The sequence below is a fragment of the Sphaeramia orbicularis genome, chromosome 10 (assembly GCF_902148855.1).
Source record: "Sphaeramia orbicularis chromosome 10, fSphaOr1.1, whole genome shotgun sequence".
NCBI classification, from domain to species: domain Eukaryota; kingdom Metazoa; phylum Chordata; class Actinopteri; order Kurtiformes; family Apogonidae; genus Sphaeramia; species Sphaeramia orbicularis.
In genome coordinates, this window is record NC_043966.1 from 51,208,278 (window position 1) to 51,235,768 (window position 27,491).

General features: G+C 38.9%; 1 protein-coding gene across 6 annotated transcripts in view; it reads left to right on the forward strand.

Annotated features, from left to right (window-relative positions):
• The window catches only part of uvssa (UV-stimulated scaffold protein A), a 59,118-nt gene that overhangs the window by 22,308 nt on the left and 9,319 nt on the right, over window positions 1-27,491 (forward strand). For all 6 annotated transcript variants that reach the window (XM_030146342.1, XM_030146343.1, XM_030146344.1 and 3 more), the window contains exons 10-14: window positions 12,227-12,341; window positions 20,089-20,290; window positions 21,576-21,701; window positions 21,787-21,970; window positions 22,042-22,153. In XM_030146342.1, the coding sequence (XP_030002202.1) occupies window positions 12,227-12,341; window positions 20,089-20,290; window positions 21,576-21,701; window positions 21,787-21,970; window positions 22,042-22,153 (739 nt within the window). The remainder of the gene's footprint in view (window positions 1-12,226; window positions 12,342-20,088; window positions 20,291-21,575; window positions 21,702-21,786; window positions 21,971-22,041; window positions 22,154-27,491) is intronic.

Below are 27,491 nucleotides of genomic sequence, written 5' to 3' on the forward strand. Positions count from 1 at the left end.
AACAGAATGTATAATAATGACTATTTTGATCACAGATGAAGACAGACTGAGAGGGGGAACTTAAGTAGACAGCTGAAAATAAGCTGGTTGACAGGGGAAGGTTTGGGAGGCTCTGGGCTGGCTAATAGACCTGCCAAGCTAGGTTAGTGAAATAAAGATGTCACCTTATACATCATATAAGCTGACTGCTCCCCAGAGACAAAGGGTGCGTCTGTGTGTGTGTTTGGGTGGAGGAGCATAATGGGCTAGCGTAGCATAGGAGAAGCTATAAAGGGGAGGAGAAAAAGGGGAGTGGAGCGCTTTTTTCTCATTAGTGGAGGATCCCATGGGATCCTCTCCAGGTTGTAATGAATAGGAGTGGAAGGTGGTAATAGAGATGTGGGATGTTGCAGCCATTCAAGTTGTGAATGGGTCAGACTCGACTGGAAGCTTTAGGCCTAATTAGTTTGTAAATATGTTCAAATCAATCAGTGGCAGTGGGAGTTTGGTGTTCCCTTTCAGCTGAGCAGATACTGGATATAAAAACAGTTTATTAAGGAAGTGAACACCAAAGATGGAAAGTAGAAAACAACTAATACGGTACTGAAAAGTGCAGGAGACAAAACGAGGGGAAAATCCCAGGATTCAAAAATGCAGCCTTTGTTCAGTTTGCTTCCAAATCAAGAGTTTGGATGAAAAATCATGTTGATTTCCAAAACTGCAGTGTGAAAACAGAACTAACTGACAAAATTAACACAGCCTAAGGAAAACTTGGGCCTTGGCTTGAACTTCCAGATGTGAAAATGCATTGAATATGAATGAAGATGAACCAGACATCATTACAGATCATCGGTCTGAAAACACCTACAAGTGGCCAAACCCTGGTCTCCCAACATAGATTTTCTACAGCCTAAAGAAAGAGTTCAGAGAAGGGGTAGAATTGTTGTTTCCTCTCAGATCACTTGAATTATAACATGCTGAGAGGTGATTTTTGTCCAGTGATGCTAAAAATCAAACAAGCATTGCAAGTATTTTTTCAATTGTCCTTTTTATGGTGCATCCAGACTGATTTCAACCTAAATGAATGCAACAATGACAAGACATTTCCTGTGACACCAGAAAAATGTCAGAAGATGAAAATGATATAAAATTAAACTGAAAGTAAATCGAGACCACATCGTGGAGAGCAGACTTTATAAAGTGTGAAGTTCAGGTGCTGACACTGAAAACTGATTTGCACTTTGGAGTGAAGTTAAAGTTGATTGTTTTCAGTCTGTTGTTCTCGATTCGATGTTAGAATGCTTCAAAGGTGGACTCCAGACTTTCCTGTAGTTTTACACTTCTACTGCAGTAGTTGACTCTTCACAAGTATCTGTGCTTCAGCTTTCATGAACAATGTGTGGACTTATGCCACCTGATGAATAATTATAAATCGAGTAAAGCCTATAAAATGGTTCTTTTTCCACAGCATGTGCTGAGGTGCAAAGCCATGGCTGATATTCCACCACTATCATGGTGTCTGAGAGACGTTTTTTCAGCTCAAACTTCACCCATTGAAAGAAAATGCCCTAAAAATGTCTTCCATTTTAACGGCCAAGTAAAATATCTGTTTATGGGAACCTCAGGCCCAACTGACACAATAGCTACTGTTTTTTGAAACAAGGGTGTCAGATATTCCAAGCAGGCAAATATTCTTCAGTAAAATCTCTAGTAAGTATAATCTAAGTAAAATAATCTAGGGAGACCAGGAACCAACGGACCCAAATCTAGGGCAAAAAAGCATTTTTCAATGGAACAGTGTGAAACATATTTAGTTTCAATGCCTTTAAATAATCCAAACGATAGACTGCAGGTCACAGGTGCACCTTCAACATGTGAAGGTCTTGATAAAGAATTAGAATAACACCCAACAGCCTGCTCTGTTCATCTGTCAGTCTGATCATCCATTAAAGCCTTAAAAATGAAAAGGGATTTGTCAGCTATATTAACCGGTTATTACAAATAGAAATCAAATGTAATAAGTTGTATGATATTGATGAAGTAAATAAAACAGTTCCATTACATACTCCATTTCTAATAGAGTAACTAGTTAGTCTGTAACCTATTCCACTTCAATTGGATCCCTCACACACTGACCCGAGTTTAGATATTTCAATAATGAGCTTTGTATATTTTTAAGTTGCATCATATCTGCCATGATCATTTTTTATTAACAGAAGATAGAAATATGTCGTGTCTCTTCTTCTTCATATGGTGCAAAATCAAACTGTCATTAGACTTTTTGCTCAGTTCAGGTGTAAAGTTAGCAGAATAGACAATAATAGCAATAATCACAATTAATGTTCATTTTCAACTCAAATTGCAATATCGTAACCGTGTCTTGTGACTGAAACAGTCTGTAGTCAAAGATTTGTCATTGGTGGGTGTGTGTCACTTCAGTGTAATGGAGTCTGGAAGATGACTGTGTGTTTATGCCTTTAATGTGTTGATTAGCCTAAGTGTATCTCATTCGCTCTCTCTTAAAGGAAATGTCTCCTCATAATGCAAATGTTAGTGACTCCTAAAAGACATTTTCTATTTCACTCTAACGTGTATAGAGTGAAATAATCTACCTGTGTGTGTGTGTGTGTGTGTGTGTGTGTGTGTGTGTGTGTGCGTGTGTGTGTGTGTAGTCAGGTGGAGAGTTATATTAACTTGTCTGCAGAGACATCTCAAAAAGCTTTCTCACCTCCTTGTGCTCTCGTCTCTTTTTTGCTCCTTCCTCCTCCTTCTTCATCTCCTCCTCCTCTCATTCTGCTCCTCCTCTCCTCTTCGTGTGTGTGTGATGGTTAACCTGCCCCTCCCCTCTCTGCCATACACCTGACTTATGGCTGTGCAGTAATAATTTGCCAGACCTTGGCAGGCTGAGTGTACATTAGCATATAAATAGCAGATGCACTGAGTGCCCATCTCAGTCGACTACATTTAATTTTTGGTTTATAAGATTGAATGGGTTTTTAAACGCAGCGCCATCAAACTTGCCAAGAGACAAATGAAGTCCGGGGAGCAGTTGTCCAAGGCGGCGCCCTCACATCATTTTTTATAAAGGATAAGAGTCTTATTTAAGGGGGAGAAGGGGAGGGGGCAACAGGGCAAGATGCTATAGAAGCTGAATAAGCAAGACACCTGTGGAAGCAGCAGCATGCGTTAGTTTCTAATCCTACTTTGGCATTGATTTTTATTCTTTGTGGCTGTTATAGGTGTGCCATGTGTCCAAAAATATGCAGACACCTGAGATTCCCTTATGTTATGTTCAGACTAGGGATATAACGATATGAAAATTTCATATCACGGTTATTGTGACCAAAATTATCACGGTTATCATTACTATCGCAGTATTGTTGAAATTGTGCTCAGAATATTCAAAAAGTACTTATACACACACTGAAATAATTTAACCAACAACAACAAAAAAAACAAATAAAATAATTGGCACAATATACCTTCTGTTGGCAGAAACATTCAAGTATTAACCCTTAGGGCCCTGAGCCTATTTTGGCTGTTTTTCAGTACTTTTGATTTTGCCTTTGTATACTATATAAACAAATGTTTACTATACCCATGTTTGGTGTCTTTTTTTTTCAGCACAACTTCATTTATATCAACTGCCTATTATTTTTTTCACTTTAACCTACTATATCAACACAAAAAGGACAAAAAATATATAAAATCCGATTAAAAAATGTATATAATTTATTGCATAAATAACACAAAGATGCTTAATGAACCTTTTCAAAGACTTTAAAAGTGAATATTGGTTCCAAATATTAAGTATATCAAATTAAAATTGTAATAAATTAAAGCTATACTCAACTATTTGACATAAAAGCATATCTTTACATAGGCGTTTTCTCCAGAAAAGTGCAGTAATCAAACACGGTTATCATGATAATTAGAATTTAAACGGTAATACTAACCGTTGGCAAGTTTACTGCGGTTTATCATTATACCGGTAATTGTTACATCCCTAGTTCAGACCAAACCCAACCACTTTCCACTTCACATCACACACACAAATTAAGTAATCTGCTGGTGAGCAGTGGAAATGAACAGTAACATAAATAGGCACTAACACCACAGTAGCCAATGCTAATGCCAACTTTGTTCATAGTAGAGTGTTTACAGTAGCTAGAATAAAGTAATAGACACACACGTTATCAACAGACTGGGTTATCCTACAGTTTCACTCACTTTTCTCTAGGTCTTCCCTTTTTATTGTGTTTGTTTGTCACATTAGGTAAATCAAGTGAAAACAATTCAGTGAGTGTCGGGGGCAGGGGGAGGGTTGTCAGGTCATGGTCTCCAACCTCATGGACAGTAGCAAAAATCTGACATACAGTAACAGTCACTTTGTGTTCAGTCCCTTTATGTTTACAGTTGAGTTCCACATGCTCTGTTTATGAACTGTTTTCCGGGTTGGTGGTGATTCAGATTCAGAAAACTTTATTTATCCCATACGGGCACTTCATTTGCAGCTTACCACAGACATCAGCCTCCTCCAAAGTGCAATGTGACAAACACAAATAAATCAGTGCACAAATACAAGATCATTGAAAGCAACTATGAATAAATGTATTGAAATAATCAACAATAAATAATCAATAAATACCAATGCAGACTAAAAGACCCTATTGGTTCTGCTAACATTAAAAAAAAAAAAATCATATAAAATGACTAAAATGGCTGCTGTCAGAGTTTAAAAGTGTGATAGCTGAAGGAATAAAAGATTCTGAATATCTGTTGGTTCTCCTCTGAGGAGTGTGGTGATCTCCACCTTTCTGTTTATAAGAAGTCACCCCCCCCCCAAACTGTACTTTTAAATCTTCATATTTTATGTGCGATGCAAGAATCCCTATTCTTTTATACTATACATTCATGTGAATTCTTCACTCAAGTTCTTCTGTTTAACTCATGTGATTGTGTTTCTTCACTTTTTTTCTATTAGCTTTGTATGTGATTTCATGGGGCGAGAACTTCTCTTTCCTTTTGGTTTGAACACATAGTTACTGCAGTGGGGCAGGTTCAGTTCTGAGCTGTATGTCATTCCTTCACTCTCTGTCTTCCTGAACCAAGACATATTTTTTATTCAGACAGCCAACTTCCATCCTCCACTCTTGTGTTCTTTTAGCTGGTGTTAAGGTCAAGTCTTTGTACAGGCCAGTATTTGCTATTATTTTGTTTAATTCCAGTGGACAGTTTTAGCTATGAGCCAATATAAGCACCAATATTATTTTGAGGCCAATTAATCATCTGCCTCTGTTTTGAAGTTGTCACTTCAGACCGAGGACATTTTCAGTGTGAGTATTTTCACCCTTTATGACAACTCTAAATTAGAAGCAGTGATGTGTCCCAGCTCTAACCCAGGGGGAGTGTCTTTGCTGTGTAGTTTCTGATGGCTGAGGCTGCAGGTCCATGTGGCTCAGATATCAGTATCCGTCTCTAGCACATTTCTTCTGTATTTAGTTGTTAAATAACTATTATTTTTCTTTCTTCCCTATTTTCTCTTTAGGAGCCTTCTTTATTTTATGTTTGAGTAAGCATTGCCATTACAGTAACATATAGCCCTGCTTTACTTAAACAACTTTTTTTTTTATTTATTCTGCTCTTTTCAGGACCTATTTTTATTTCTATTGTGGCCTGTTTTTAATGTTAAAGTTGCAGGGATTTGTTTTGTCTTTTTTTCTATTACAGTGACACATGGCCTTGCTTTACTTAACCATCACTTCTAATTTGTCTGCTAAATCTTGAGTTTCAGTTAAAGCAGCAGTTTTTATCTTCTCCGAGGGGAACTCTACGATACTGTGTGAATCCCCCCACCCGTCCCCACCCTCTGTGTGTCCCTGAGAATAAACCAAAGCTCTGTTAAAATGCAAAGCAGCCCCTCATGCAGCCATGTGGGGGAATAGAGGCCATATTTTAGATGCGCCCGCCGTCAGCAAAATGTTTCTAGTGGAAAGCTAATTCTGCTGCGAGACTTACAGCTCTGCCAGGCCAGCCGACAGCACTTGATGCTATCAGGATTAAATTAAGGTGAATTAGAGACAAAGAGGGAGAAAAGGGATGATGTTAGGGCAGGATTTTCCTCCAGCTGGGTGATCACTTCTTAGTCTTAGGTCATTGATCAGAACAGAATAAACCAGCCGGGATTAAAGTAGACAAGCACAAAACCTATAGAGACTATATCTGTGTGTATATGGGTGTGTGTGTGTGTGTGTATATATATATATATATATATATGGGTGTGTGTGTGTGTGTGTGTGTGAGCTGTGTGTGAATCCATTGTACTCTGAGGATGAATAAGTGTAGCGCTGGGGTAATGTAAAAAGTTTGCTTTGGTGTTTAAAATGGTACACTTCTGTTTAACTGCATCCTCTCTGTGGGAAATAAATAAGATCAAGCCTCAGTATCTTACAGCTCCGGTTGACTCTGTGCAACGTCTTTTTTTAGATTAAAGGATCATTTGTAGTAATAACACTGGAACTTTTTAAAGTCTCCTCTACCTTTTACTTTCTGCAGTGTTTTACTGCACACTTCTTTATACTTCTGCATTGGCGACAGAGGCTTTGTGTTAATGGGATGTGCTTCTGTCTGTCTCTTTCATTCTTGTAAAACACCAGACTATGTCAGGCTGCACGTTAGGGAATTTCCTCAAATATGGTATAAATATCAGCCAGGACTCAGGGCTGAAGCGATTGAATTTGGTGTAAGATACAAAGACACAAAGTGCACTTTGTGTCTAATTTACACTAACTTTACACATTTTTAACACTAACTTACACTGTAGCAAATTTCCTGTAAAATTTACAATAAATAACAGAGAAAAAAGTTGCCAATAAAGTGCTGTAAAATTGTTTGCTAATTACTGTAAAAATAGTATATTATTGGATACTTTTTACAGGTTGTTGCTGTATATAAATTGTATCAATGTATCATTGTTTTATATTAGAAACGAGTGTTAATTATATTTTAGTTTTTTTAGTTTTGACTGCTCCAGTTTCACTATAGTCGTGCTAACGGTGCTAACAGCGCTAATGGAACCTGGACTATTGGAGGCATTTCCAAACAGTGCTAATGCATGCTACTAGCATTAGCTTAACTTAACCAGTTTTTCGCATGCTAACATTTGCAAAAATGGTGCATTCTGAGTCCCACACCCTGTATATTACGTATGAAACACGACTAAGATAAATTAAATAATATGGAATACAGTCACAAATAAAGAAACATTATTGTTACTAAAATGCTGGTTTTGACATATTTACATGACACGCTGAGTTAAAATAGACATCTACATGGTCCAGTTATTTTGCATGAAGTCACTACTTAAATCACATTTTAATTTTGTGGGCTAATGTCTTACACTTTATTGAGTGGATGGATGTGGGGTTTTCTCCCCGTGTCCACCTTCATGTCCTCTTTGGCTTTTCCTTCTAATACTAACAGTGTGTAATTGTCATTTGTGTTGTTTACAGTCAGGACTAAGTGAAAACACAACCATCCTGTCATTTTACAATGTGATACTGGGAACAAATGCTTGAAGTTACCGTAAATATTTTTTTTACCCATGATGCATTGCAATTTACAGTTACACCTTGTAAATTGTTAGAACTAAAAGCTACTGTAATGTGTTTGTTTATTACTTTGTAGGGCTGTGTAATCTATTTAATTAATTTGGTTAGATGGGATTTTCCTTCTATAAATGTTTCTTCATTTATGTGTCAAGGCAAACTTGCTTTATTATCCCTGTAGGGTTTTTCAGCATTTACCCATCGTAATGCACACACAGTATTTAGCATTAGCATTAGCACACACATTAGGAGCAGTGAGCTGCCATTGATGGTGCTTGGGGACCAACTCCAGATCTTCATTAACACCGTGGTCAAGGACACTGACAGGAGAATTATCCTATGTGCACCTTTTCTTTTAATGGCAGTGGAAACTGGAGGAAATCCACGTGGTGTGGAGAGAACCACTGAGCTCAGCACAGAAACAAACACAGAAAGGCTCCAGTCGGACTTCGAGTTGAACCTGGAGCGTTGTTGCTGTGGGGTAGAAGTACTGTCCTCTACACTGTCCTTGGTGTCACATGTCCCCAGAATGTTTATTTGAAGTTTCAGCACCAAACATCCATACAGATAGTTAATTATACATGTCTGTAAACTTGGTTGTCAGTCGCGTTCCAACCAGGCTCTTATAGTTTTGATGCAGACGTAGTTTCTGCCCACACTGGTTTCCTTTCAGTGCCATGGATACCATTACGTAGACTCCTTGGTAAGGCCTCAGATCTGTTTTTACACTGAAAAATGTTAATATTTGTTGAACTTTACACTATTTTATGGCTAGCTGATGAGTGTGATTATTGTGGACAAAATTACCATTTGAAATTGTGCTTTTTGACTTCTTGCTGTATTTACAAGATAAATGCATGGATCACCGATTGAAAAGTCTATTTTTTCCAACTCAAACATCCAAACTTAAATTATCATTTTAAAAAAAGTATAAAATATGACATTAGCTTAGTCTGTTTTGTGCAGTCTTCCCTCCGCTCAGTGTCCCTGACTTTGATATGGGTCTGATTTGGTGATTTGATTAATTGTACAGACCTGGTTTATTTTATTACGTAAATTTTGTGAGTACTTACTGAAGTATTTGAAAGTAATAATTAATCTACCATTGTTTTTTTTCCCCCTCCTATTTCCCCCCTCTTTCAGACCACCCATCATGTCCCTGTCCCCACTTTAATGAGAACTAATTAGGCTTTAATTGCTGTGTTATCCAAATCAAGTATTGTAATATGAGACATTTTTAATTGCTGGATCTGAGCGTTCACCTGCTGCGGTGCAGTTAACTAACTGTCCTCCCTACCCCCGTCATATATGCATGGCTGAGTGTGTGTGCACGTCCCAGTAATCATCTCAGGACCCATCATTTGTAAACTAATTCTAACATTCTCATGGCCTTTATCAGCACTAACACAGCACCCTTCTATCGCTCACACACACTAATGAAAAGAAGGCCTTTGGGAATAAGAAGTTAGTTAAGTGTTTAGTTTTATTGCTCCTCATAATGCTAATCACTGTGATTATTTTGCCGGATGGTTGCGGGGTGTGTGTGTACGTGTGTATGTGTGTATATGTGTGTGTGTGTGTGTGTGTGTGTGTGTGCGCGTGCTCAGCTGTTAAAGGTGTAACACACACACACATATAAGCATCTTCGTTATGGAAATGACCCCTTGTGTGTATGACTGTTGTGTTCGGCATTGTAGACCAGTCAATGGCTAACAACCTCAGCGGGAAATTAAAAACCATAAATTCTGCTTAGCACTGATAGCAGCTTAGAAGACACACACACGCGCGCACACACACACACACACACACGCAACCACTGTCATCCTTTTCTCCACCAAGTGAATAGCAGAGGAGATCACACAGCCCTGAGCAGGAGAGGAAAGACATGGAGAAACTGTTTGGAACTGTTTAAAATGTCATTATGTTTGGTTTGGTTCATATTCTCCACCTCACGTATGACTTTAAAATACTGGTAATGCTTGATGTGTTTGATAAGGTTTACAAATGGAATGTCACATGTAGCACTTGAATTTATTATTTGTGTTGATTCAAACAGTCACTCACAGACTTTGACATACCAGGGGTTCTGTCCGCCTGAGATTTTTGTCCAACCAATTTCTCTGACAGGATTCACCCGACTCTTTTCAAATTTCACACATGTTCTATACATGTGCCTGTCTCCCAATTTTTGCATTTTAAAATGTTTTTTACCTCCACCAAGTGTAATGGTGGAGGTTATGTTTTCATCGGGGTTTGTCTGTCTGTTTGTTTGTTTGTCTGTTAGCAAGATAACTCAAAAAGTTATGGATGGATTTTGATGAAATTTTCAGGAGCTGTTGATACTGGCACAAAGAACAAGTGACTAATTTTGGTGGTGATGGGTGGGGGACTGATCTGCCTTGGTGGAGGTCTGCACTCTATGAGTGCTTTTCTAGGTTTTTTTTTTTTTTTTTTTTTTTTTTTTTTTTTTTACAATTTTGAAAAGATTGCAAATTAAGACTCCAAATTAATCCTTGGAGTCTTAATTTGCAATCTTTTCAAAATTGTAAAAAAAAAAAAAACCTAGAAAAGCACTAAGAGAGCGCAGACCTCCACCAAGGCAGATTAATTAATCCTTGGGGGCGACACGGTGGTGCAGTGGATAGCACTCGTGCCTCACAGCAAGAAGGTCCTAGGTTCGATTCCAACACCAGTCGACGGGGGGTGGGACCTTTCTGTGTGGAGTTTGCATGTTCTCCCCGTGTCTGCGTGGGTTCTCTCCAGGTACTCCGGCTTCCTCCCACCATCCAAACACATGCACTAACAGGTTAATTGGTTAATCTAAATTGCCCATAGGTGTGAATGTGAGAGTAATTGTTTGTCTCTATATGTTCAGCCCTGCGATGAACTGGCGACTTGTCCAGGGTGTACCCCACCTTCGCCCCTATGTAGCTGGGATAGGCTCCAAGCGACCCCCGTGACCCTAGTGAGGATAAAGCGGGTTCAGAAAATGAATGAATGAATTAATCCTTGGTTAGGCAGTGTATCAGTGAACACACACCTTCAGTCCATGACATAATAAATCACATGCTGGAGTCACCATAGTAGGGAAACATTGTCATGTAGATAACATGATCAAGATTTGTTTGAACTAAATATGAAAATGATAAAATTACAGATTCAGGTGAAAGTCATTTACAAAGAACATGACAACAACGGGTCACACGCATGAATGTTTTCTAATTTGTTCTTAAACAGCGAAGGAAAACAATAAAAGAAACCTCTGTCAGATTCAAATTTGTTCTTTGCATTAATGCTGTTAGGTCTTGATTTTATTACAGTTGTTTTTAGAAAAAACACCCAATTATATCAATTTGCCTCAAAAACATACATCCCTTACAATACTGGATTTTCCTAAATGGCAACATTTTCTCTGTCAGCGGAAAAAAATAAAAAAGGATGATACTGGACATAAGCAGATGCAGAGGCTGTAATCTGTCATGAACATGAGCAACAACAACAAGTTCTGATGTAAACTTGTGTTTCCTTAAAGCAGCATCTGACTTTGGTCCCACATGTTTGTTCAAATGTGTCCAACCCCAGTCAGATGCTCATTCTCTCTAATCCATTAGTCTGTCTGTGCTTATACACCTGATTTACGGTGAACAACTTCATAGATGACTCCATCATAAACACAGTTCACTTGTTTACAGAACAGACCCAAATGTCACTTGGGCCTTTTCAGAAATTTTATCTTGAAGTGCATTGTGGGAATGTGAGTTCCCTGCAGCAGCAGTTGGTCTGTCTGTTGGTGAGTGTTGAACACATATGTGTCCTTTACCTCCATCCACCGACTAGACTCATTCTATAAAACAACCCTGGTGGAGTGGAGGAGTTTATGGAGGAACCATCTGGATCGTTTTCAACCCGAATCTGTGAGAAACCACTTTCGCTTCCCACAATGCACTTCTCTACAAAATTTCCAAAAAGGCCCAAGTGATGTATGGGTTTGTTCTGTAAACAAACGGACTGTGCTTATGATGGAGTCATCTACGAAGTTGTTCACCATGAGGGAAGTGATTCAGGTGCATAAGCACAGACAGACTAATGGATTAGAGAGAATGAGGATCTGACAGGGGTTGGACACATTTGGACAAACATCTGGGATCAAAGTCAGATGCTGCCTTAAGTGTTGGTTGCGGTTGTGGAAGTGTATTTTTTACATGACGTTGATTTGTCCACGGACCAGGTCCAGTCTGTCTGTCAAAGGTGTTGGTGCTGACCTTAATCGACTGCAGGTCGAACACTGATTTATAGACCTGGATTGGATGTTTCAGATGCAGCTTCAAAAGTCAGACACATAATAGACATGAACAAACGGGATGTGATGCCATCAGTTTCCATTTTTTTTCATTTTCCTGGTCCACACGGATGCACACGAATCTGAGTTTTTAAAAGTCTCAGTTTTTGTAACCAAAAATAGCATTTATGTGTGTGACAGACCCAAACATAGAAAAATATCAGTTTTTCTGAAGATGGATGGAGCATCAAAGTGAAGACTCAGTTTAAATTTAGAGGACGTAACACGTAAGAGAATTACCTGTCTGTTTAATTCTGTTTTTAACATCAGAGCACAGAAGTAATTACCTCCTCTTCCTCAGATGACAGCTTCTTCAGGTGGTGAGGATGATGAGGATGATGATGATGATTTTGATGAAGTTCCAGAGAAAGAAGGATACGAACCGCACATTCCAGAGCATCTACGAGCAGAGTATGGTGAGTTGAAGCGCACGCACGTGTGGACACCTACAAACACGTGCATAAATAATGAGGTTAAGCTATAAAAGACGACCTGCTGCAGCCGTAATCTGTTCAGATTCACACACACACTGTCCAAACAAACACACATGCACACACACTTCAAAGAAGGAGCAGCTGCTGAGGTCTGGATGAAAGACCGATCTGTGAGCGCGTCTTAAATGTGTTTATTTATACAAACACATGAGTGTGGGTGTCAGGGTGGTATGATAGTGAATCAAAGACTCAATCGAAAACTACTAAAGGAAAGATTATTTTGTGAACTGTAATAAAATTATAAAGGACAGTTTTAAAAAGGACAAAAACTGAACTAAAAATAGTGAATAATGCTCCACAGAAGAACTTAATTCCATACAACTGCAGATAAAGCGGGTTTGTACAAGTTTCCCTCTTTTATAAACAGTGGCTTTTGTAAATTATTCTGATGCCCGACTAAACTAATAATGTTTGTATAATGGAATGTAAATGTATTTCACAGTTAAAGTGTAAAACCTAAAAAAAACATTCTCCCTGCTCTATGAAACATTGCATGTTACACATTACCTTAAAGTTATACATTATATTGCTCTTAATAACAATACCCAGCCTACTTTGCAAATGTTAGCATTCATTTATATTGAAATTTATCATCTGTCTGTAAACCTGCCGATAAGAACAGCTATTGTGAAGAAATTGTTTGTTTGCTTATTTATTTATTTCGAATTTGCATTAAAATCAAACAACAAAAGGATTATATGAAAGAAAGTCCAACATTCCCCGTTACTCCGTCCTTCACCTACACTAAATTCATCTGTCAGATTCCACAAGTAACTAAAAAATCCTACACATATCAAACTGAATACTGACTAAACATAAAACACAAAATTGCTGTACGTATCAAGGATAGACTGTCCATTTTACAGCAGCATTTCACATTAAAATAAACTCTGTCCTTTTCGTAGAAGTAGTAGTGTACATATCAAAACAAAAATAAACTCTGTCCTTTTCATGACAATAATACACATATTAAAAACAAAAGTAAACTATTCCTTCAGAAACAATAATGCACTAAAGTAAATTTTCCATTTCTTAGCAGTAATATACTTACCAAAAATAAAATATGCCCAATTCATAACAATACCCATATAAAAAAAACAAAAATCAACTCTGTCCATTTCAGAGTTTATATAAATAAGTCAAAGGACATTTTAATATCACTGTTTTTCTTTTTAATTTGCATGTTCCATACTGTTCCAACAAATGTCTTATTTGGGGTTATATTATTATTAGTTATACAATAATGGTGACATGAAGTTAACAGAATGGATAATAATAACATCAACTGCAGTCATTTTTAGAACAGTTAACATCCAAAATAAATACAGTAACGTCAGTATTCTTGATTAGTTTTTCTGTTTTTACAAACCTCTTTATATTAGGGATGCACCGATATCAATACCCGTATCGGGTTCAATACTCACTGTGTGTACTCGTACTCGTAAAAGTACTCCAATACAACCGCACCGATACCACTTACATCAGTGTGACGTTCACAGTTCAGTGCAGCAGGTACGAGGAGGAGGAGTAATGTCAGCAGTGTGGAGCTTTAACGAAATAAACGATGGTGACAAAAGTAACGCTGACTGAAAGTATCGTTAAAGACACAGACGGATACGGACGGAGTGTTGTGTCCATCCTCTATGTACATTCCATCTATTTTCCAGGTGCTCGCGGAGAATACCAGCGGGAACTGTGGAGGTAGAGGATCTGTTCAAAGAGCGACTGTGGGAGTTAGTGAAAAACTACTGACATTTATGATGACTACCCACAGCAATATCAACATTAGTATCACATTAGTGTTACCTCTGTCGTCTCCATGTTTGTTTATTGCTTGCTTTCTTCTCATAAAACTTTACTCTTCTTCGTGGTATTTGTCCAGTATGGCTAATAATGCAGAGCGTCGCCCTCTGGTGGATTGATTGACAAACGCTCCTTCCAACACATTAAATGTCAGTAGCAGCACTTTGTTCCAGTCAGACTAATGACAACGACAATAAAGCACATTTACAAAAGGAACTAAGAACTGGGATGAGATTATTAAGAACTCATATCGATACTCAGTTTTGGCAAGTTCTCAAATGTAAGTACTTGTACTTGTACTCGGTCTGGAATAAAGTGGTATCGGTGCATCCCTACTTTATATAATAGAAAACGACAGTAGAAACATTATTTTAGTCACCTGTTGGGTCACTTGCTAAGTCATGTAGACATATACCGAGAGCTGAAGCCCGTGGATGGGTAGGCTCCGCAGACCCAGACCACCCTGGGTTCTGCCTCTCAGGTGTTTGTAGATTTTAACGTAGCACAGCCCTTATAATGGAGACAGATTTCTTTCCTACAGTGTGTTCTCTGTGTATCTTTGACAGATTTAGTCCTGTCGACACATCCATTTCCTTTCTCCCGCAGTCTCCTATAGTCATGTATGATTGACTGTTACAGGACTATTTCCTCTCAGAGCGTGCCTGCATCACCCTTGTATGGCTCCTGTCTAGCCTTTGAGGCAGTGCGGTGGGTCAGAGGTCAAATGTTCAGGTCATTAAGCAACCGCCAGCACGTCGTATTGCAGCGTCAGCTCCGTAACAACATGTTTTTTTAATAAGTAATAGATGGCATTTGAATGACATTAATATCATTATCAGTGTTGTTGTTTTAAGCCCCGGGCTACAGGACGCCGTAAACGTCTGTGGTTGTTGCTCCGTCAGCCATATTCCTTTGTGTCCATCAGTCATATGGATTCATCTGTGAGCTCAGCCGTATTTATGTGTGCCTGTATTTATGTGTCTGTGCCTTAATGACGCCATAACGGACCATGCTGTTGACGGCGCTGTTCTTGCTCAGTCAGCCAGTCAGTTGTTGTGGCTGCAGGGTGCCCTTTGACCCGACCCCCCCCCCCACCGTGGTGAATACTCCCCCGCTGGCTTCCTGAGTCATTACATCGCAGCCTGAGCCCCAGTCTTTACCTGTTCCTGTCCTCCTTCCACCTCCCTCCAATACAAATCAATTAGACGCTAAAGTAATTAGATAGTATCTGATGTGGCCAAAACAGCTGTGTGTGTGTGTGTGTGTGTGTGTGTGTGTGTGTGTGTCAGGGTGATTAGTGGGTTAGGTAATGATCTACAGAGGCCATACCAAATTAACAATGCAACCTTTTTAATGAGCCCCTATTAGCCCTCCATCTAGTTTTTACCACCCACTTTAACAGATGCACACACATGCACCTGCTTAACATCAAGGTAAAATATTATGCATTCATCCGTTCTACCGTCATGTATTGTTTGGGTCCATTTTTGATCTGATTAGGCTTAACACAGTAAAGTGAACGACGTAAATGCCATGTTTTAATTCTGACATTTTTGTGCACTGAAGCTGCTGTGAAGTCAAATTTGAACAAATATGTTGGATTGAAGAGGTGCGTTACCAACGGTCCAGGTGATTTATGTGACCACTAGAGGCAGTAGGGAGTCACTCACACCACGGGGATGAAAACTAATACTTTGTGTTATTGAAAGAAATGATGTTTATAGATACATAACCATCATTTCTTACTTTTATGTCATTTTTATTTATCCCACTACTTCATGGAAGGCATGCAAATGACATTCTTCTATTCTGTTTAAAATATAGCTAGATCAAGGTGAGGTCATTCAATAAGCCTTTCGGGTTTCCGACCTAACCTGCACATTTTCATACCCTTCTCTCAACCAAGAGAGATATGTACAGGTATTTGTCTTATTTTATATTTGTATGTGCAAATAAATAAATACTCAAAAAAAATGCAGTGGGGCCTTTGACAATGGAATCAGCAAGTGACCAGATGGGATGAAAACAGCTACAAGGCAACTTTTATAATCAAAGAAAGAGACAAAAACTGATAAAAGGTAGAAGTACTGTTGGACACAGCTCTGAATGAAAAGAGTGGAGTTTGATGCTGAAATGGAAGAGTTTCTTCTACACAGGAGTTTGATTATGAGGCATATGAAGTTCTATAGTTATGCTGTTCTGTTTGGTCCCATTCGTCGATCTGTTCAGACTAAACTGTGACAGTTCTGACCTGGTTTGTTGGATTCTAGACAGATCTTTAGTGCATCTTTAGTGTATTGATAACACAACCTATATAGAAAATGGAGGTGATTTGTGGTTTTACTGTGGCTGTTTTTGGTCTAAAAACAGAGCTAAGCTAACAGCTAACAGGCTGACACAGAACATAAAGATTATGAAATACAGTGTTATTTTGACCAGTCGTTATGAGTTTTAGTTTGACAGATACTTGATGATACCATAATACAGATGTGACCTTTATACTTCATACAGTCTGTGGATACATAACATTGATTTGTTGCTGTTAAATGTTAGTTGTTCACTTGGACTCTCTTGGGTCAAAGGTCAATATCACTGTGATAGCACAAAATATGTGATAACCCAAGATTTCAGATTATGATGCACTGGTTGATGCATTGAATTACTCAGTTAGGAAATATGACATTACATTGCTTTACCTTACGGTAAAGTTCTACATTATATTGCTCTTAATTACAATACCCAGAGTGCTTTGCAAATGTTAGCATTCATTTCTGTTGAAATATGTAGTTTGTCTGTAAGCCTGCTGATAAGGACAGCTGTGGTTAACAATTTAGTTTATATGCTGCTTGTTCAAAATCAAGGCTTAGTTTTTTTAAAAATAGAAGTTGCATCATGTTAATACATATTTTCGTTCATTATGAGGCTATAATAGGACAAATTGGACTACAGCTAAAGTGCAACTGTGTGCTATTTTAACTGGGTGTCACAGGATATATTTATGTCATACCACATATGTGTTGTAAATAACACTGAGCTTCTCCTTTTTCTCTGAGTGATGGCCATAGCGTTAACACTAGTGTCTCACAGCTGGAAGACTCTGGACTGGATTCCCAGTTGGACCGGGGCCTTCCTCCGTCCAGGTTCCTCGTTTTCCTTTGGGTCCTCTGGTTTCCCTGACTTCCCCGGTTTTGAGTGCCTTCATTGGCCACTCTTAATGTGCTAAGTGCTAATGCTAATTAGAATGCAGTGACTTAATTTCCCTACAGGGATAATAAACTGAGTTAACCTTATCCTGTACGTGACAGGTGGGTGACAACTGTGTTGACAGTTTTCATTTCACACACTGTATGAACTTTTCAGCTGTGATACCACAGTACCATACCATAACTGAAACTTGGTTTAACAGGGTGCGCCTCCATTTCCTCAACAGTTTAGGTTAGGCAGTTATGGTCAGGGGTTGTAGAACCATGAGGTTTGTGGGAGTTAAAGTTATTTGACTAATATTCTGTAGTCATTTTTAAGGTAACTTACCCACCAATGGATAGTTTTTTGTTTAACTGCATTAAAGACACTGTGAGAAAAGCTGAAACTCAAAGCAACTGGGAGCTGAAGGTCTTCTCTGCAGTTCCTCAGTCTGTTTCTCGCTCTGTTAACTTGTACAATAACTGAACCAATAATGCATAATGTTACATGTAGCTTCTACTTGGACTGAAAGCCCACCTCAGTTATTTTCAGCCTTTTAAAGTGGATACAACCACATAATTATTCCCCATTATTTCCCTTTAACCTCTTAGCTCAATCAGCAGTAAGTGCATTTTTTGACATTGATTTCTATCGTCATTCGTACGTCAAACAGAAGGACTTTGATAATTTATCACATTCCAAAACCTTTGTAAAGTTACAATTCTTAGTGTTTTTATCCCATTATCAAAGGAATTATTAGGAATCAAAACCAATGCAATGAGATGTGATCAGTTTCCATGTTGATTTTTCTTCTACCCATCACATTGTTTCTTCTTTTCTCTGTGATCATAATAGTCTTTCTGTTTCCTCCTGTCTTCCTCTGACTCTTTTCGTCTCAGCAAGAGGATCGCATTTATCATTTTCTCCGTTTCCTCTCCTCTTTATTCGCTTCACCTCTTTTTCCCCTCCTCCTCTCTTGGGTTCTTCTTCCCCTCCTTGTTCTTCTTCTTTAGCCTGTATCTGTTCCTATCTCTCTCTCCTCCCTCTTTCCTCCCCTTTGCTGTCCTGTTCTGTCATCCTGATTATCAGTCCTCTTATCCCTCTCTCTGCTGTCAGGACACTATCTCTCTCCTTCTCAAATTAACATTTTAATTACAGGCCCTGCTTAACCCGGGGAAATCAATACCCCTTTCTGCCTTTTCTCTCTTTCTTGCTGCCTCTCTTTCTCTCCAACTCCCTTAACCCCTTTTTTCTGTACAACTCCCAACCCTACACACACACACAGACAGAGCTATATACACACTTCCTCCCATTGATCTGTACGTCTTAACATCCACAACATCCAGACAAACCTCTGCCATTTGGCAGTTTAAAAAGAGCACAGTGAGTCTGTATTTTACCACCTGACACAGAGGGAAAGAAGGGCTGATGAAGATGCAGAAAAACACTGGGATAATTGGCCGTTTCACCACGGACATAATGGAAAAAGGTTCAAATGTGTAAAGATTTCAACATATTTTCATAACCCTGTGTACATACATCACTGTTTTTCAACCTTGGGGTTGGGACCCCACGTGTAGTCGCCTGGAATTCAAATGGGGTCACTTGAAATTTCTAGTTATTGATAAAAATAAAATTAAAACTTACTAATAAAAAATATATGGTGAGTTGAGAGAGACAATCACAATACATAAGACATGACAAACTCTGAAACTGAAACACTGTGGTACTGTTTCTTTAAAATATTAACTGTGGCTGGTTTAAGATGATGCAGCCCTTTCATAATTCATAGTTTGAGTTATTGTTTTTTCAGTATTAATTTGCAGCCTTTGGACTGACTGTATAAAATTCTCACTTTGTGCAGTAATCTCAACCTGGCTTTTCTGCCTCCATCCACAATAATATACATTATATAGCCTTAATGTTGTGTAAAATTAACGTTTATTTGCAACATAGTATAGCAAACTATTACATGATCAAAAACAAATAAATTTTAACCAAAAAAAAAGTCTCCATTTTGAATGTCTGGGGTCGCAAGCCAAAAAAGGTTGGGAACCACTGACATACATACAGTTGTCCTCTAAATTATTCATACTCCTGCCATTTTTTGTGATTTTTTTTTCTTTGTTTTTGTGTTGAAATGAATGATTTTTGTCACATCTGTTTGTGACGTACATGTGTAACACAAGTGAAGGAATAACAACAAATGATACTTGAAGAAATACTTTATTTCAGGAGGATTTTATGAGTGGATTTCCAAAAAACACCATGTTCGAAATTATTCATACCCTAGGTTTACTAAGTTCAATATCCGTTCTTAATAGTCTGTAGAGTAGCCTTTATTCTCGATGATGGTTCTTGTTTTTAAGGAAACTTTGTAGATGTGAAAACTTTCATGATGTAATTTCACTTTTTTCACTGTTACTATGTTACTGGTCTGGTCTATTTGAGATCATATTGGGCTGAACATGGCCCCTGAACTAAAATGAGTTTGACGACCCTGACCTAAGTTATCATTTAATTCTCTTAGAAAGGAATGAAATGCAGTTTTGTTTATGAATCTGAGAAGGTATACACTGGATAACAGATTTAATTCCAGTGTGTCTAATGCAGCTGCTCTGGGGAGCTACTGCAGACCCATGGGTATGTCATTTAATGTTGTGTATTGTTTTCCTTCCGTTAGGTTTGGATCCTTCTCCTTCCACCTCAACAGCACCAGCCCCGAAAACGCCTCCAGCTAAGAGACCTCCACCTCCACCCCCTCTATCTTCCTCCTCCTCCTCCAGGCGACTAAAGCGACTCATGGAAGAAGAGCAAGATCCAACATCTGCAGCGGCAACTCTGCGCCTTCTCAAACAAACACTCCCCCTTCCCACAGAGACCAGGTAGCAGGGTCTCTCTTCTGAGCCCCCTCTGCTGGCACCACGTTCCACTTCCCTCATCAGTCCTGCCAGGAATTAGTCAGTCCCCATGAATTCTGCACAGCCTTGCAATTTTATTCAGTTGTAGACTGATCATTTTTTAAATCAAATTTCAACCCATCCTGTTCCAATGGGAGACTGCTTTCAGATTATTATCTCTGCTGACTCGGAATTTATTTTATTTCATTTCTTTTCCAACTTATTTTGTTGAGTTTTTTCAGTCACAGGTTACATGTATACAACATACCTTTGTATGTAAAAGGATATAAAGTCAATAACCTAAGTGACAGCAATTTAGAAAAACAAAATAAAACAACCACAACAAAGAACAAAACAGACAACAAACAGTACCTCGACATTAAAGAATACAGTTATACGATCCGATGTAAGTGTCAGTGTAAACATGGTCCATCTCAGCATTTAAGGTGCCTCATTGCGCGCATAATCTCAGGCTCCTATATATTCAGGAGTAAATTAGGTTCAGTTCACTCTAGTCCAGCGGAGGAACGGCCACAAATGTGAATACAATAAACTCAACTAATCAATCAGGAATAGCGGGCAAATTTAAATTTTTAGCATATGAAATTGGAATTTATGAAAGGAAATGAAGAAGAAATGAAATACATGATCAAAACCTCAACTTCTCCCTCTTAAGATTTGAACTCGTTGATCATTGACGTCAATTGCTGTCAGTACGTCTGGTAAAGTATATCTGTCCTCAAAATAAGTGCACATGCTCTAAAAAACTAGGTATTATACAGTAAAAGATGGTCAAGTTCATTAAATTTGCTCAGTAATGGTGCTTGCTTACAATTTTGCCAAGTTCTCTTCTTATTTCACTCACTTTATCAAATCTATTAAAAACCCAATTGAGAAAAAGTAGTTCAGAACCTCCACAATATCTGCATTTGAATAAATACCGATACAGTACTTTTTAATATCGATACAGTATTGCGAAATGAAATATCGCGATATATTGCAGAACCGATATTTTCCTACACCCCAGTACCTAATATTTGAGGGAGTGTGTCAACTGCCCTCATGTTCGTTTGTGTCCCACTGTCTTTTGTTCTCATGTTCAGTTGCAGTGACTTCACAAATAGATTTTTTTTTTTCTCCGTCCTCCACCCTCTGTCCAAACTCTGCAGAAGACATCATCTTCCATGTCATAAAAAGCATATGTGTGTCTTCACTCTGTTGCTCCGAAGGTTTCTCTGTCATTGTGACTGTTATGTGTGTTTGGTCTCAGCTCCTCAGGCCCCCATCCATCTAAGGTGGCCTCTGCCCAGAAGGCCCCCAGTGCACCTGTGGTACCGTTTGGTTTGGATCTGTACTACTGGGGCCAGGATCAGCCCAGTGCTGGCAAGATCATCAAGTAACACACGCTTCGATTTCCTTTATTAGATTCTATGACACTCACATACACTCACACAAGTCCTTCATATTGTCTCCTGGTGCAGGTCGGCGTCTCAGCATCAGTTCTGGGTGCCCACAGAGGTGGAGGAGGAGGTGGAGAACAAGGAGTTGGCAGCAGAGAGCAGGAGCAGATACATCTCGTTCCCTGGGAGCTTCAGTCCTGTCACCCACCACTGTGGCGCCCCCCTGGGTGACGGGAGGCTGTGTCAGAGACAGGACCGGCTCAAGGTAAGACCAGAGTCCACATGCCCCCGTTTCTGTCTGCTTCCTGGATCTGACCAGGACCATGTCTCCTCCAGTGTCCTTTCCATGGACCCATCATTCCTCGGGACCAGGATGGTCGACCTCGTTTGAAGGAGGACCAGCTGAGAGAGGAGCGGGAGGAGCAGAGGCGGAGCCAGGAGGAGCCTGGTGAGGGTCTCACACATGGGGAAGGGGGATAGTGTCTCAGTATGCTAAAACTATCGCACTGACCCATGGAGAACTACGGGTTCTAGATCCTGGACTTCATTGTTGTCAGTACTGAGGGTGGGATGGGAAAAGGGGGGGTGTTTTTAAAATCCACATCCAGACCCTGAGGGGCAATATCCTGGTCCCCAGCACGGATGTTTGTTGTGTATTCACGCATGCTGTACCACATTTGTCCAACAGTCACCGCCAAAGTGTTGACCTGATTCTGTCCATAGCAACGTGATTCTAAGGTATAAGGTGTTTGAAAATTACTGATATCTAACAAAATACTGGTCCTATCAACTTGACCGTTTTGCCAGTCTGTACCTTGACCAAAAATACACGAGTGTGACAAACTGCAGCAGTCAGCTCTGTACGGAGTTAGTGTGATGCTCAAGACACACACACCCACACACATCCACAGAGAGTCCACTAAAAGATAAGATGACACTCACATAAACTCTTTCTTTTATGTAATGACTACTTTTTAAGTAGGCGTTTTCACATCTGAACACGCTGCCGTTGAGGTGATGATGACGTTTGGGTTTTTACAACCACATGAACTTGTGTCAAAGCCTGATGACGAAATGTGTCAATCGACAAAATCCTCATGATTAACATGAACATGTCATCTCAGCAGATTTTACAGAACATGTGCTCTCTTTTAGACATACATTAATATTCGCAATAAAGCAAATGGAGCATGGCTCAGTGCTTTGGTGCACACTCTACTGCACCACTGTCTCTGATGGAGCTGTGAAAATTCAACTGGTTCTGAGTTCGTAACAAACACAAGCTCCTAGAGGCCCTTTGTCCATGTATTTGAAGGAGTAATGTGCTGTATTAACTTTGTAACAACTGGTTTAGAAATGATGTACATAGGAACAGTGATGGTCAGACCAGTGTCTTATTTTCAGTGGTTCTGTGACATAGACTTTAGTGATGGTTGAATCGTCACGTTTATGAATTTCTACTGGATTATCTGGGAGCGGATTAGAAGTCAACTGATACTGGAGTCATAAAGACCGATTCTTATTTATTTATTTATTTATTTTTACCTTTATTTACCCAGGCAAGCAACTAAGAACAGAGTCTTATTACCTCCGCCAAGGAGGTTATGTTTTTGCCAGGGTTTGTTTGTTTGTTTGTCTGTTTGTTTGTTTGTTTGTCTGTCCGTTAGTGTGCAACATAACTCAAAAAGTTATGGACAGATTTTGATGAAATTTTCAGGATTTGTTGGAAATGGGATAAGGAAGAAATGATTAAATTTTGGTGGTGATTGGGGGTGGGGGGGCCCACGGGGGGGGGCCACTGATCAGCCTTGGCGGAGGTCTGCGCTCTCTGAGTGCTTCTAGTTTACAAATGCAGCCTGATTCTTGTCTTATACCAATATTTAAAATGACATTTTGGCTGATAGTTGATGCTGATACCAAAGGTACTTTGTTTCTTTGTTTTGTCCAGTTATTTATCTCCCCTTAACATACAACATCTTCATTCTAAATATAAAAATAAATACTGATGTAAAGTTTTCAAGTCCTTCATCACATTATGTTTTAATGAATGTGGATTCAAACGTATACATTTTAGTACAACCTGATAAGTAAATATCTGCCACTGCCATCATTGAAAAGACAACTGTTATTACTGCACTAGTGTTGACTAATATTATTTATCATTGCTCCCTTGAAGAAAATGTGCTATTTTTAGTCCAACAGTCCGACGGGTCTGATGGACAATTGGTATCAGTTGTCGTCCGTCCATGTGTACACAGTTTTTCAAGAATCTTCTTCTCCGAAACCGTCAATCAGAATGGCTTGATATTTTTTATGGAACATACAAGTTTGTTCAAAGAATTGGGAAACATTGATTTTTGAATTTGTTATGAATGTTTTACATTTTTAAATCCCCATTGGTTTATAATGGGACACATTTCAAAGTGCTATAACTTGAAAACAGTTAAAGATATTGATATAATTACTATTGGTAATAGACAGGAAGTCACATATGGGCCTTCATTTGGTGCTCTGACCTTTGACCTTGACTGACCTTGAAGGGTCAAACGAATGTCAATTAATGTCTTTAAATATGCTGTTTGACTTCAGGAGCCAGGTCCTATTTTTAACTTGATTCGATTCTAGATAAGTTAAAGTGATACTCACCTCCAGAAACAAACAACGATAAATCCTGAAATGGCATAAACATCTGGTTGATTCTACACACATTTTTTTTTGTTTGTTGTTGTTGTTTTTTTGATGAACTACTTTTTCTCAGTCTATATTAGCCATCACCTGCTATCGAAGCGAAGTTCAGCCCATAGTTTGTGATCGGAATGTTGGAATCAGATTTGAAACCACCTCTGCATGTGTCGTGAATGACTGGACTTGAATGCATCCTGAAAGTGTTCACACCTGGTATCATGGCCGTCCACATGTGACAGGACGTTAACACTGGGTCTGAACGTGGCCTGTGTGTATCACTACAACTCAGCAGCACAACTGTGTGTGTGTGTGTGTGTGTGTGTGTGTGTGTGTGTGTGTGTGTACACATAAGAGGACACAACAAACTTTCAGTTTGTGACGGAACATGTTCAGTGGACTGGTATTAGTCAGTTATACAAATTGTCATTGTCCTTTGGAGTATGTTTGGTGCTTGTTGTTGAGTGAGATAGTGTGTATGTGTGTGTTTGTTGTCCAGCAGCTGCCTGCAGTGCCTTGTTACCCACCCGCTTTGTGTGTGTGTGTTAATGTGTGTGTTTGTGTGTCCGTGGCATGCAGTCCAGTGAGTTGTGAAATAGCATCTTTTGTTACCAACTACTCTATCGATCCAACAGTCAATCTCACACCTAGCTACACACACACACGCACACACACACACACATGCACGCAAACACATATACGACTCAAATCAATCTCACAGTGGGGGGGCAGTGGCCTGAATGAACTGCTGAACTAGTGGCCTTAGCTCCCACTACCTATTTAGTGTCAAACACACACACATGTAAATACACGCAGTGAGGTTGATCTAAGGACATCTGAGGATGATGACAACATTTCTGTGATGTAAAAAAAAAAAAAAAGGAACTAAATACAACTGAAATATTTACTGAATCCCACAATTTAAAAAATCACACAGAAAATCATTGTAACATTCCAAATCTGCTGTGAAATCAGTCGTTTCAGCCAGAACCGTCCCAAAAACACCTGCAGAACCCTGGAGGGATGGATTACTTGTTTCAGGGAAAAACAGAAAATTTCTTTTAAAGTTTTTGTTTCGTAGTCTTCTTATTTAAACATACCATAGTGTCAGACATGCTTCTGTTTGTTTGTGATGCCAGTGCACTTGTTGATTTAAATACTGATGGAATCTCCTCCACTGGCATCTACACATGCATACACACTAAGGACTGACAGCATGACAAATACAAAGAGGTCATGTCAAGACGTAGACCAGGGCTCTCAAACTCATGTTCTTTCAGGTTCCACATTCAGCCCAATTTGATCTCCAGTGGGCCGGACCAGTAAAATAATAGCATTATAACCTATAAATAATGGCAACTCCAGATTTTTGTTTTTGTTTTAGTGCTAAAAAACCCTCCATTAAACTATAAAAATACTTACTTTTATAAACTACCCAAACAAACAAGAAAAACCTGAAAACACTGAAATTGTTTAAGAAAAATAAGTGCAATTTTAACAATATTATGCCTTAACTTATCATTTCTACATGTGCATTATGGATCAGATCTACAAATGCACTAAACACTTAGTAACAGGCAGAAAATTGTTAAAATTGTGCTTAATTTTCTTTAGACATTTGAAGTTGTTCATATTTGTTCAGGTTATTCACATTTTATCGTAACAGAATAGTTTGTAAATGTAAATATCTTCAGAATTCAAAGTTGTTTTTTGCACTAAAACAAAGACAAAAATTTGAAGTTGTCATTATTTATAGGCATAATGTAATATTATTTTTTCACATCAAACCCAGAAGAAAATACGGAGTCATTATTTTTTGTAGGTTATCATGCTATGATGCTATTATGAGTTCAGTACCCATGACTGTGGAATTTTTGCACTTTGCAAATTCATCCCTAGGGCCAGATTGGAACCTTTGGCGGGCCACATTTGGCCCCCGGGCTGCATGTTTGAGACCCCTGACGTAGACTGTGATAGCCGTCATGAAGTGAAGATAAAACATCTCAATCCCCCTGGTGGCCTGCTGCAGTATAGCACACCAAAAACTCAAGTGCACATCCAGCACTGTGTGTGTGTGTGTGTGTGTGTGTGTGTGTATGTGTATGTGAAGAATGTGAAAACATCACACAAACAATAATAGCACTGACAGTCTAGAAAAGGGATGTCAAACATGAGGCTCAGGGGCCAAATCCGTCCGCCAAAGATTCCACTCTAGCTCATGGAATGAATTTGTGAAATGCAAAAGTTATACCAAGATATGAACAATCATTTTAGTTTAGGTTCCACATTCAGACCAATTCAGTCCCCAGTGGGTCAGTCTGGAAAATGCTGTCATTGTAACCTATCAATAAAGATAACTACACATTTTTCTCTTTGTAAATGCAAAAACTTTCATGTGTTGACTGTATTTACACTAAAACAAATTATCATTTCACCAAAAAGTTGAATAACCTGAATAAATACGAACAATCGGAAATGTCTTAAGAGAAGTAAGTGCCATTTCAACACTATTCTGCCTGTTATTAAATGTTTTGTGTATTTAAAGATCCACTGTGATCTGTAAGTTGTGATGCACATGTGTAAATGATAAACTGAAGCAGAATATTGTTAAAATTGCACTTAATTTTCTTAAGACATTTTAGTTTAAGTTTTTTGCATTGTTTTAATGGATCATTTGTAGATGTTAACTTTTTAATAATGTAATTACCTCCGCCAAGGAGGTTATGTTTTTGCCAGGGTTTGTTTGTTTGTCTGTTTGTTTGTTTGTTTGTCTGTCCGTTAGTGTGCAACATAACTCAAAAAGTTATGGACAGATTTGGATGAAATTTTCAGCGTTTGTTGGAAATGGGATAAGGAAGAAATGATTAAATTTTGGTGGTGATCGGGGGTGGGGGGGCCCACGAGGGGGACACAGACTAGAAAATTTCATCAAAATCTGTCCATAACTTTTTGAGTTATGTTGCACACTAACGGACAAACAAACAAACAGACAGACAAACAAACCCTGGCAAAAACATAACCTCCTTGGCGTGGGGGGGCCCACGGTGGGGGCCACTGATCAGCCTTGGCGGAGGTCTGCGCTCTCCGAGTGCTTCTAGTTTTAC